This window comes from Fukomys damarensis, unplaced genomic scaffold (genome assembly GCF_012274545.1).
Source record: "Fukomys damarensis isolate Sample0158 unplaced genomic scaffold, DMR_v1.0_HiC HiC_scaffold_31, whole genome shotgun sequence".
Lineage (NCBI taxonomy): Eukaryota > Metazoa > Chordata > Mammalia > Rodentia > Bathyergidae > Fukomys > Fukomys damarensis.
Window position 1 is genome coordinate 17,786,514 of NW_022900943.1, and position 13,496 is coordinate 17,800,009.

Genomic DNA, 13,496 nt, shown 5'->3' on the forward strand with positions numbered 1-13,496 from the left:
GCTTTTGCTATTCTAGGTCTCTTCTGGCTCCAAATGAATTTTTGGATTATTTTCTCTAGTTCTGTAAAATATACTGTTGGAATTGGAATTTCATTTGGCATTGCATTGAATCTGTATAGCAGTTTTGTAGTATGGCCATTTTCACTATGTTGATTCTTCCTACCCAGGAGCAGGGGACATCTTTCCATATTCTTATATCCTCTTCGATCTCTTTTTTCAGAATGCTGTAGTTTTCAGTGTAGAGCTCTTTTGCTTCTTTCGTTAAATTGATTCCTAGATATTTCATTTTTTTGGATGCTTGGATTGTTTCCCCAATTTCTCTCTCAGTGAGTTTGTTATTTGTGTACAAGAAGGCTATTGGTTTTTGAGTGTTGACCTTGTATCCAGCTACTCTGCTAAAAGTGTCAATTAGGTCTAGAAGTCTTTTGGTGGAGTTTTTTTGGGTCTTCTATATAAAATGTCATATCGTCAACAAATAATGACAGTTTCACTTCTTTCTTTCCTATTTTAATTGCTTTAATTTCTTTCTCTTATCTAATTGCTGTGTTTAATGTTTCCAGAACTATATTGGACAGGAGTGGTGATAGTGGGCATCTTTGTCTTGTTCCTGATTTGAATGTGAAGGTTTTCAGTTTTTGGCCATTTCATATAACTTTGGCTGTTGGTTTTTCATAGATAAGCTTTATCAAGTTGAGACAAAGACCATCTATTCCAATTTTCTGCAGAGTTTTTATCATGAATGGGTGTTGAATTTTGTTGGATGCTTTTTATGCATCTATTAAGATGATCATATATTTTTTATCCTTGACTATTAATATAGTGCATTATATTTATTGATTTACATATGTTGAACCATCCTTGCATCCCTGGAATAAATCCAAATGCGTCAGGGTGTATGATCTTCTTGATGGCCCTCTGTATTCTGTTTGCCAGTATCTTATTGAGGATTTTGCTTCTATGTTCATTAAGGAGATTGACGTGTAGTTCTCTTTTTGTTTGGTATCTTTTCCCTGGTTTTGAAATCAAAGTGATACTTGCTTCCAGGAATGAATTTGGAAGTCTTGCTTCCCTTTCAATTTCATTGAAAAGTTTAAAGAGTAGTGGCAGTAGTTCTTCTCTAAATGTCTTGTAGAATTCAGCAGTGAAGCCATCAGGACCTGGGCTTTTCTGAGTTGGTGAATTTTAACTACATTTTCAATTTCACTGATTGTAATTGGGGTGTTTAGAATTTTTTTTTTATCTTCTTTGTTCAACTTTGGTGATTTATAAGTATCAAGAAATCTGTCCATTTCTTCTGTGTTTTCCATTTTATTAGAGTACAGATTCTTGAAGTAGATATTGATCCTCTGGATTTCTGCTGGATATACAGCTGGGCGGTCCTCACTGGTCTGCTCTGATGTAGGCCTGGGGCGCTGGAGGTGGAGGAGGTGGAGCAGCAAGCCCCACGTAGCTGGGCGGTTCTCTGCTGCTGCCAGACTTAACTGAGATTTGTTGTGTGGAATTCACCTTGCAATGAATGACAAGCTACTCCTTGCCCAGGAAAAGAGGTAGCACTGTTTATTAATAATAAAACTGTTTATGCAGTATTTTGTGGTTTACAGTGGACTTCTCATAGGAATCTGTTGGAGGTAAAAGGACAAAGCCATTGAACAGACAAGAAAATGAGTCTCACAGCTGTTTTCCCTAGGACATCATAGCAAATGAGAAGGAATGCCTGAATTTGAACAGGGAGGTCTCCTGGTTCCACATTCCAGGTGTTGCCCACAAAAAGCAACTTAAGCAACTTGAAATGATTTTCTAAAAGACTAGAATTTTACCAATGTAATAGAAGAAAAATTTCCCTTTCCCAGTCTTGTTGAGTGGGTTTTGTGACTGTGGTATTTGTCCCTTGAAGTTAAGTTTTTCCTGTCTTCTCTTGGAGGGGACAGCCCCTGGTGAGTGTGTGGGGGAAGGCATGAGGGCCTTGGAAATCAGAGCATCATAACAAGGGAAGCCAGAGGGATCTGTGAGGCACCCTGTAAACTCCGTATGTGTCCCTGATGATGGATCTATGTCTTGGGACCTAACCTGGTCTCTGAGAGAAGTGTCCTTATAGCCCTGAGCCTGATATGTGCCACAGTGGTCTATGCTGGAATAATTGCAGTGACTATTTGGCGGAAAAGTGTTTTCTAATTTTCTTTTTTATTGGTACATGTTGGCAGTACATACTGATTACATGTACTGTGGGGAGTCGGTGGAGAAGGTACCATGTGCTGCTGAGAAGAATGTGCGTTCTGTTATTGTTGGGTGGAACACTGTAGATATCTCCTAAGGTCATTTGTTCAAAAGTTTGGTTCAGTTATGACATTTCTTTATTGTTGTTGTTTTTGTTTTTGTTTTTTGAGACAGGGTCTCACTGTGTAGTTGAGACTGACCTGGAACCCATTATGTAGCCCAGGGTGGTCTCAAATTCACAGCGATCCTCTTGCCTCAGCCTCCCTAGTGCTGGGATTATAGGCATGCGCCACCACACCTGGCTTATTATGATATTTCTTTGTTGATTTCTTGTTTAGTTCATCTGTCAATTTGTGACAGAGTAATAAGGTCCCCCATTACAATTGTATTAAATCTTATCTGAGTTTTTATATCCTTCACTGTTTGTTTTATGTAGTTAGGTGTGCTTATATTTGGTGCATAAGTATTTATGATTGTTATCTCTTTCTCTTTAATTGTTCCCTTAATAAGTATGTAGGGACCTTCTTTGTCTCTTCTGATCAGTCTTCTTGAAATCCACTTTATGTGCAAATAGAATAACTATCCCTGCTTTTTTAGGTCTCCTGTTACAATGAGTATTGTTTTCTATCCTTTGAATTTCAGCTTATGAATTTATCTTTTGTGTTGTGTGTTACTTATATGCATTGTGTTGTTGGATCTTGTTTCTTGATCCATTCCATTAATATGCTTCTTTTAATTGGTGAATGGAGATCATTTACATTACTAGTTATAACTGATATATATATTGACTTATCCTTGTCATATTATTTTCCTATTATTGATTCACTTCTTCCTCTTGTGTGTAATTGCTTGCCTTGCCTGGTGGATTCATTCTATTGCAATTATTGGAATTGTTATCTTTGTTGTCTTTTTCTAGAGTATCCTTCAGAATTTTTCAGAATGCTAATTTGGTGGATATTAATTTCTTCAGGTATTATCATGGAAGTATCTTATTTCTTCATCAATTTTGAAAAAATAATTTTTGTGGGGTACATCAGTCTGGTTTGGAGGTTGCTTTTGTTTTTTAGGGCTTGGAATACTTCCCTCCAAGCTCTCTTTGACTTAAGGCTTTGAGTTGAGAAGTCTGCTGTGATTCTGGTGGGTTTCCTTTGTAGGTGGTTTGTTTCTTTTCTGTAATAGCTTTTTTTTTTTGGTACCGGGGATTGAACTCGGGTCCTTGCGCTTGCAAGGCAGGCCACCGAACCACTGAGCTAAATCCCTGGCCCTGTATTAGCTTTTAATACTCTGTTGTTGTGTGGAATTTCTGGAATCTTGACTATTATATACCTTTGTGTAGTTTTTTGTTGTGGTCTTTTGGTTGTCTTCAGTACCAGGGATTGAACTCAGGACCTTGTGCTTGCCAGGTAAGCATGTGCCACTGAGCTACATCCCAGGCCCCTTTGTGAAGTTTTTTCTGATTGTAACTATTTGGAGTTCTGTATGCCTTGCTTATCTGTATCTCATTTTCTTTTTCCATGCTTGGAAACTTTTCTGCTATTACTTCTATGAATAAGATTTTTGTGCTCTTTGTGCTATCTTCTAATTGTTCTTTGATTCCAGTTAATCTAATGTTGGTCGTCTTTGCATTGTCTAACACCTATTTGATTGATTTTTTTATGACCCGTCGCTATTTGAAAGAAGTGTTTCATTCATTAATTACTGAGTACAACCCTGTCTTCTAGACCTGATATTCTACCTTCATATTTGTTGACTCTGCTGCATATACTTTCAGGTGGAATTTTAATCTCCTGAATTTCCGTTTGAATGTATTTTTATATTGGGTATATGTGGTTTCCATTTCTTTCCTAAGCACCTCTGTTTTTTTTTATATTTATCTATTCTAGATTCAATAAAAATTTCCTTTATTATAATCATCAGCTCTTTAATTTTCTTTGTTTGGTTTTTGTCAAGAGATTTATGGATCTCTTTTGTTGCTTCCACTGCTGTCATTTCATAAAGTTTAGCTGGGGGAGCTTTTGATTTCTCTCACCTCAATGCCCCCTTGTTTTGCCTTGGGTAAGTTGGAGGTTAAGGGTTGCATCTTGCTTCTGTGTTTTCTCATTTTCCATTTTTTTGTATATTATTTTTCTGCATTGAGACTTGTAATTGTTTATGGCAGGTAGCTTTATTGCTAGTATCAAGACTTCTTTAGGAAATGACTACTTTTTAGTCTTCTTGGCATAAGTGACTTTTGGCTTTTGATTCTGTTCCAAGATCTTGCCTCTTTAATTTATTAGGAATGAAAAGTTACTGCCTGTTTGGCCTAGCACTCAGCTCTTTGGTATTGGACTATAATATTATTTATGATGCCTGGACAATCTAGGTATTGGCATACAAGGAAGATCGATAGATCACGATAACTATGTCACCTTGACTAAAGTAGTACAATCAGTAATAACAATAGCACCAAACACAGACTGGAAAATGACCAATTGTGTTAACTATTAATTTGTCAACTTTAACCATAGTCATAAGATTTATAGTTGTAGAACAAAATCTAAGAAAAATCAGAAAAGTATGTACAGAAAATATCCATTCAGTAGAACTATTTTCCCCTAAGACATGAACATTTAAAAAGGATTAGAGCAAAAAATAGAGAAAGAAAAGAAAAGAAAGAGATTAGAAGCAAGGCTGAAGGACCCGAGTCTTGGGAAAATGGTGAAGAACACAGAAGGGAAAGAAAGAAGGAAGAAACAGAAACAAGTATGAAAAAACTAAAAACAAGGTTCATACTCATGAAAGACCAAAGCAGTTAAAAAAAACAAGCAAATCACAAGGGATGGAAAAGTAAATTTCTCTGTGATTTCAAGCCCATAGTTATCTTCTGAAGTCTACATTTTTGTGGTAGTATCCAATTCAGAGCATGACTGCTCTTACTAGTAGACTAAGAAGGCTGTCAGAGCCCAGATCTATGCTGGATAATTCTAACAAGCCCGAGTAGGATTAGGTTGGGGTGCTGGATAATCCCAGAAAAACTATGGTAGGATTATGGTGGAATGCCAGTTCTGGGACTTTCAAATCCACAGAAGTTCATGTTAATCCTGTCCTTAGGTTATGAAGTTGAGGCCTGAGTTGTTTAGCTTATAGCCCTCCTGGTGTCTTTTGGTGGCCTGACCATGGCTCCCTGACCCTGGACATCTGTGGTTGTCCCCCACTCAGTCACTGTGAAGTTTGAACACTGAGAGCCCTGAGATGAAGCCAGCCTACACCTGCTCTGAGTCCTGGGTTCATTAGGCCTCTTCCTAAAATAGTGTCTGACTAAGCACTGTCTCCAGGGGACATTGTAGTAGCTTGGACTGGAGTCCCTGACCCACTGTTGTAGTGCGCAGCATCCACTGCTCTGATCCACTGCTGTGTTTCTCCCTGGAGGCCACTGGAGTCACCTGCTTTCACTGTGTATCTCTAGATTTGGTCTTCCTTTTCCATGCCACAGTCTAGGAGCTTGGGAGAAAGTACAGATTGCCCATTCATTTTTATGTTCTAGTCTATCTCTGTGGGTTCCAATTTTCCCTTCAGATCCTTCCTGGGTCGTGAGGATCCACTTCCCTCCTTATTTTCCTTTCCAAGTTATTATTTTCCAATGACTGGATTCCAAGTCTTGGAGAGGTTGCTTTGTTGCTGTTTACCACTCCACCATCTTCCTATAAGTCCCCTTTCACCTTGAAAATTATTACTGGGGCCAGGGATTTAACTCAGTGGCACTGTGCCTGCCTGGCAAGAGTAAGGTCCTGAGTTCAATCCGTGGTTCAAAAAAAAAAAAAAAAAGAGAAAGTTATTACTGAAAGGTATTCATTAATTCTTGTCATTGCATTATTTTCCTGTTGTTGTTTTCCTTAGTATCTTTTCCTTCTGCTTAATGGCTCACCTGCCAGGCCTGTTCATTGTATTTGAGTTATTGTCATTATTGGGTTCATTGTCTCTTTGTAGGATATCCTTGAGAATTTTGTTTTGTTTTACTTCTTTGGTGGTCATGAATTTCTTGAGTTGCTCTTTGTCATGGAAACACCTTATATCTTTATCAATTTTGAAGGAAAGTTTTGTAGGATATATAAGGCAGGGTTGGGAGCTGTTGTCTTTTAGGGCTTCAGACACTTCACTCCAAGCCCTTCAGGCCTCTACACAAGGGTTGTGTAGAGAAGGCTGCTGTAATTCTAATGAGTTTACCTTTATAAATGATTCATTGCTTTTCCTTTTAAGATTTTCTTCCTGTGTTGGACTTCTAACATTTTGACTGTAATATGATGTGGTGAGGGTCTCTTGATTGTGACTATTTACATATCTATGTGTCTTACTTATCTGTATGTTGGATTCTTTTCCCATATTTGGAAAATTTTTCTGTTATTATTTCTGTAAACAGGTTTTTTGAATACCATTTGTGTTGTTTTCTGATTTTTCACTTATTCCAATTAATCATAGATTCGTCTTTGTGTCATTTAGCAGCTGTTTGATCTATTTCTCATGTTTTTAACATATCTCTGAATAATGTCACAGCTATCCCTTCTAATTCTGACACTGTCCTCATACTGGTCTCTTCTGTTACTTTCAATACAATTTTTAATCTCTGGGATTTTTGATTGAAAGTTTTTTGTGGACTGTAATTCTTTGCTAAACTGGACATTCATGTTTTGTATTGTTTTGTTTGGCTCATTAGCTTTTTATTAGTGTCTTCTGAAAACTTCCTGATTATTTCATTTATTACTTGCATTATCTGTTTAGTTTTCTGTGATCCTGCTGAGCACCTCTGTGATTTGTATTTTAACCTCCTCTGTTATCCTTTAGAAAAATTTGTATGGGTAGCTTTTACTATTCTTTCCCGAGATACCCTTCAGGGGAGTTTTGGAAGGCATTTTGTTTCCTTGTCTTTTGATGTTTCTGTTATGCTTTGTTTGTTTTGTTATTTGCTGAGGTTTGTGGGTACTTATAGTGAAAAGACTTGGTTGTCAGTATGGAGATCTCTTTAGTTAATCTGCTTTTCAGTGGTGTACTTTAGGTCTGGCTAACCATAGTGCTTTGTCTCTGTCCCAAGATCTAACCACCTATGTTGATTTGCGAGGAGAGGATGCTGGGCAATTGGCCCAACATAAAGTTGTCTAGGAATGGATCCCCTGGTATGGTTAATGTCACAAAAATAATCTGGGTATTGGCATACAGAGAAAATCCATTAATAGCAACAATTACATGACCCTGGCAGTATCAAACAAATCAGCTACAGTAGTATTGACCAAGACAAATTGGATATACATATACCATAAAAACTAATAATATACCACCATTAACCACAGAAAAGAAATCCACAAGTATAGTATAAACAGTAAGATGAATCAGATACTGACATACAGCTATATGTACTAAATGCAACAGCTATATCTGTACTAATGGTAAAAAAGAATTCAATAGTATTTATGTAGAGTTAACTATCTGAAGATTAATAAAGCTTACTGACTGTTATGATTTGTGTCTAGATGTCCCCCAAAAGCCTCATGCAGTCATGGGTGGGGTTTATTCAGAGGTGGCTGAGTCTAATGTGTGATGCTAGGATTAAAAGTGTGTGATCACTACATCAGTCCACTGATTGGTTTGGTGCCACCCTAATCCCGATATCTTAGATGGGTATAAAAGGGGTAGAAAGAAGCTGCTAAGGTCTTTTGCTTGCTTTGCTTGCTATCTTCTGTCCACCATGAATTGCGAGGCCTCTGTGATGCCTGTCTTCCATGCCACCCTGCCTTGGAGCCAGCCAGTTATGGACTGAAACCTCTGCAGACTGTGAGCTAAATAAACTTTTCCCCCTTTAACTTTGGGTATTCGGTATTTTGTCTCAGCAATAAGAGAAAAGTAACTTATACACTGGCTATATTATAATTATTTTCCCATTAAGTTTATTGGTACGTTTAAAGCAAACAATACAGTTGCATTTATCACTGGGATCTTGTACCTTTACATGATATATTTTGATTCTTGGTTTTTCCCCATACCCTTGCCCTCTCTTCACCCCCTTCACCCTTCCCTATTTACAAAGACTTTGTCTCCATTTTTTCTTTTCCCTTATTTCCTTTCCCCTCCCCTTCCAACTTCCCCTTTAGCCATTTTCTTTCTGTTTCACACTCCCAATTATACCATTTGAACCTTTTTCACACTTTTAGTTTTTCACACCAGAGAAATTATTTGGCATTTACTCAAGTGTGTCCTATTTATTTCACTTAAGAGTATAGCCTCATTGTACATGCATCCATTTAGCTATACATTTTCTAATTTCTCATTCTTTATGGCTGAGTAGTACTCCATTTAATAGAAATACTACATCTTCTTTATCCAATCTCCAGTTGATGGGCATTTGGGTTGTTTCCAAGTTTTAGCTATTACAAACTATGCCTTGATAAACATGGGTGCACATATATTACTGTGGTATGATTTTCTTTTAATTCTTTTGGAAAGATGCCCAGTAGAGGGATAGTTCAAATGGAACCTCCAGTCCCAGCTCTTTGAGGTATTCTCCATATTGATTTCCACAGTGGTTGCACCAGTCTGCACTCCCACCAACAATGGAGAAGTGGTCCTTTTTTCCCACAGCCCTGCCGATATTTGTTATTGGTTGATTTCTTGATAGCAGCCATTCTTTCTGGGGTGAGGTGGAATCTCTGACACTGGCTGTATTATAGGGGGTTGGGAATGGAAGAATGCAAGACAAAAAATTTGAAAATTTAACTATTCAAGATCAGGAGGAGAGAGAAGTGAGATAAAGGATCCTATTAGAAGGTAAAGATTAATAGAAAAAAAATGAGGAATGGAAGATAAAAAAATAATGTGGAGAGAAAAAATAAGAAAAAAATTAAAAGGGAAAAAAGAAAAATAAAAAGAAAATCCCCTACACCTTAGTAAACCAGTGAAGAAGAAAGAAGAAAGGAAAAAAATGTACAGTATTTTTTTCTCTCTGTTTTTGGATGAGTGTTTCCTTCTAGGATCTGCAGTTTTGAAGTCTAGAAGTTCTTGGTTTTCTTTGCCTAGCTTTAAGGCCTGTGGGTTTTTGAGGTACCCTTTTTTCCAGAGGCCCCTCTTTTTACCCAGGCATGGCAGTATCTAAGCTGAGACATGCCCACTCGTGCCAGTAGATAAGGAAGGCAGTCATACTCTAGATCTCTGCTGGATCCAAGCAGTAGGGTGAGGGCTTGAATACTCAGTGCCTACGCTTTCAAACCCAGAGCCAAGCCAAGCCTGGCTTCTAGCCATAGGGTCTCTCCGACTCTTTGCAGCTTGCTCCCTGTCTGTGGTTGTTTCCTGTGGCTGCCTCACCCAGTCACTGTGGGAGGGTGACATTGGGAACCATGAAGTGAAGCTGTCCTGTTCCGAGTACCAGATTCAGACACTCGACCCTTTGCTCTCTCCAAGCATATGGTGGCACCTGCGCTGGGGTCCCTCTCTAGCTGTTGCTTGTAGAAGGACCTCCACTGAAGCAAAACCCTTTGCTGCCCCTGCAGATCACAACTTCTGGCCCAGTCCACTGCTGCTTCTTCCTGGGACCTCGTCAGGGGCAGGCTGAAGAGAAAAACCAGAATGTTTCATTCCCTTCTCTGCATTGTGGCCAGTCTCTTCAACTTCTCTATAGTTTTTAATTTGCCTGTCAGTTCCTTCCAGCTTATGGGGAGCACTCTCTCTCTCCCTCCCTCCCTCTCTCCCTCCCTCCTTCTCTCTCCACCCTCTCCTTTTTCTTTCCCAAGTTGTCATTTTCCATTGTGTGGATTCCAAGTCTCAGAGAGGCAGAATTATTTCTCTTCACCCCTCTGCCATTTTGAAAAGCCTTCTGAAAAGTTTCACCAGAGTTTACTACTACTTCTACTACTACTACTAATAATAATAATGACAACAACATCAGCAACACATGCAGGCATTTGTACATAGTCTATGTGCCTTGGCCTATAGCTTTATTCTGGGGTTTGCTGATGTGAATTTGACTTGTCATTGCCAGATCTTCCAGTATAAGAGGAGGTTCCTGGGATACCCTTTCATCTTCTTTTTTTTGTCCTGTCTCCTGCCTCTCTCCCCTCTCCTCTATCTTTACCTCTCCTCTTCCTCTCCCCTTCCCTCCCTTCCTTTCCTCTCTGAACAATTTATATGCAGTGAAATCCCAGATTAAAAGCATAGGACATTTTTAGCATTCCTGAAAATTCTCCATGACTCTTCCCAATCTCCTCTCTCCTCACCCTCTTACTAGGCAGTTATTGTTCTGATTTCCATTTCCATAGATTTTGTCTATTCATGAACTTTATGTAATTGAAATCATACAATATTTGGCGTATTGTGCTTAATGTAATGTTTCTGAACTTCATGTTGTTGTTCTGCATTTATAGCTTTTTCCTTTCTACTAGTACAAGCATTCCATTGTTTGACCATATACCATTGCCTATTCACTTTGTTGCATGTTTTAAAAATTATTTGTAGGATAGTTTAGATTTTTACAAATATAAAATAGTACAGCAGTCCTATATACTCTGCACTGATTAACAGCTTGCTTTAGTATATTTTCATCAATTACTATACCAATATTGATATATAATTGTTGATGAAAGGCCATATTTTTCAGATTTTCCTAGATTTTCCTATTGTTTGTTTTCTGTCCTCAATCCCATCCAGGACTCTACATGGCGTTTTATCATTGTGTCTCCTTAAGGCTCCTCTTGGGTGCAACAGTTTCTTAGACTTCGCTTTTTTCTTTCCTTGCCCCCCCCCCGCTTCTGTTTGTTCCTTCTTTTTGCTTGGCACATTGGGATTTTAACCGAGGGTCTTCATGCTAAGTTACATCACCTTTTTAAAAAATTTTGAAACTGTCACTAAGTTGCCCAGGCTGGGCTTGAACTTGTGATCCTCCCAAAGTACTAGGCTTGCATTTTTAAGGCATGCTCATCAGGTATCTTGTAGCTGTACCTCAGTTGGGATGGTTCCATTTTGTTCTCTCGATTAGAATGAAGTTATGAGCTGGCGGAGGAAGGCCACAGTGGTGTGGTGCTGCTTCAGTTAGATCTTACTAAGGGCACACGCTGTTGCTGGGACCTCACTGTGTCTCTTCGTGCCTGCTTGCAGTTGTGTTTATCAGTTTTCTTCGCTGAAAAGTTACTTCTCTTCCCTTTGCATACGGGATTCTTTGGAAGGACATCCCCTTGTGCACCCTGTAGTTAGGGAATCGAGGGTGAAAAAACTCCATAAATTATTTGGAAAAACTCCTGCATAGGTGTATGCTTAACTTTGTTTTTTTGTTGTTGTTGTTGTTGTTGTTGTTTTTGGTACCGGAGATCCAACTGGGGTCCTTGTGCTTGTGAGGCTGGCGGCAGAACCACTGAGCTAAATCCCCGGGCCCTGGTGTATGCTTAACTTTACAGGAACTGAGAGTTTTGGGAAGTGAGCGTGCCTCTTTGTATTCTCACTGGTAGGGTCCGAGAGTCCAAGTGCTCCTTATCCTCATCAACACTTGGTGATGTATTCAGACAAGATCCGGTGCTTTCGAGGTGGTATTTTCAACTTTTAGAGTTTAACCATCCTAGGTGATGTGAAGGTGAAGTGGTATTTCACTCTGGTTTTAATTGTAGTCACAATGATGAATAATATTGGGTGTATTATCCTATGCCTGTTTGCCATTCCTGTAGGGTTTTTTTTTTGAGGGGGTGTTGAAATGCCTGCCCAAGTCTTATGCTCAGATTTTAAAGTTGGGTTTTTATTATTGAGATGAGATGTTGTTTGGGTAAATTTGATGTAGATTATTAATTCAATATATGACTCGGAACAACCACAGTAGCACAAACTTTCTATATTAGAGTTTGTATGTGAATTCATTTTCCAGTCAGTGCTGTCGTATTAGGTGCTTGAAGTGATGTTTGGTTTTAACACACAAAATTATTGGCTCTAATCTTTTGTATTTGCAAAGAGGTTTGATTTTTGTAATCATAGTTCTCAAGTTGAAAGACAAGTGTAGGCTGTAATTCACATTAAGTAAACGCTGCTTTCTTGATTGTCTTCTGTCAGTTCTTAACTATTTGAAATAATATTAATATTATTTGTACCTTTGGGAAAAAGTACACAGAAGATTGTCATGTACTTGTTTAGCACTTAAAGTGTTTTGAACTAAAAAAAGACCCATATGTGTTTTCAGTTGTGTGCTATGATTTCTGGCTATTAATGACTGAGTTCCTTGATTTTTCCGGTTTCACCTCTACACTAGAGTTCTCCCTTTGTCTACTTACCTCTATTGACCGAACAAGATTTGGGAAGATAAGATTAGCTCAAGGAAGAAAGAGCCAGGGCTTAATGTAGTATATGGCTAAAGAAAACAAAAAAAGATAAAGGAGGGAAACATAATTATAAAGATTATTGAGATATGAGAGTCAGAGGAATTCCTAAGCATGATTTAAAAATTCTGAATATGTAAAAGCATGATTTTAACATTGAAAGAAAACCTATGCTGTCAGAAGAGAGTATCAGCTTTTCTTTTTAAATTCAGATAAAGACATCTCTATTTATTTTAATTTTTTTTCCCAGTACTAGGGATCGAACTTGGGACCTTGAGCTTTTGAGGCAGGTGTGGTACCACTGAGCTAAATCCCCTGCCACCCCTAGCTCTGTATTTAGTTCGGCCTTTTTCTTTTCTTTTCTTTTTTTGTACCAGGATTGAACTCAGGTCCTTGTGTTTGCAAGGCAGGCTGCAGAACCGCTGAGCTAAACCCCCGGTCCTTGGCCTTTTCCTAATGGCCCATCCTCTTGCTGTTTCAGGTCAACCTCTTTGTGCTGCTCTCTGTGGTTTGTGTCCTCCTGAATCTCGCAGGATTCATCCTGGGCTGCCAAGGGGCACAGTTTGTATCCAGTGTGCCAAGGTGTGATCTGGTAAGTGATCCTAAGCAGCCCTATGCATTGGCAGGCCCTGGCCATCTTCTTTGCTGCTTTAACTTGTAACATATAGCACCCAGCAGCTGTCCTGAAGTGCAACCAGATGTTGCCGAAAGGAAAGAAAAAACAAGACATACCGACCCGCTATTTTCTTGGTTATCAATTATTTTTGTCAAAGCATTGATCATCCAGCATCATCCCGGAACCACAGAAGAGGAGTATAATAGATCAGGTCTCCTCAGTCAGTCTCTGTCCATCTTTCGTCAAAAGAGAGAAAACAGGTATTACCAGGATATAGGTCCACAATCTTATCTGAAAGCTTTGGAGGGCAGGTGTGTGTGAGCATTTAGAGATTTTCCAATTTGGGGTCCAAATAC

At 38.8% G+C, this 13,496-nt stretch overlaps 1 protein-coding gene across 1 annotated transcript in view; it reads left to right on the forward strand.

Annotated features, from left to right (window-relative positions):
- The window catches only part of Fam189a2 (family with sequence similarity 189 member A2), a 75,605-nt gene that overhangs the window by 34,023 nt on the left and 28,086 nt on the right, over nucleotides 1–13,496 (forward strand). Inside the window, exon 3 of the mRNA XM_010605875.1 lies at nucleotides 13,006–13,116. Within this exon, the coding sequence (XP_010604177.1) occupies nucleotides 13,006–13,116 (111 nt within the window). The remainder of the gene's footprint in view (nucleotides 1–13,005; nucleotides 13,117–13,496) is intronic.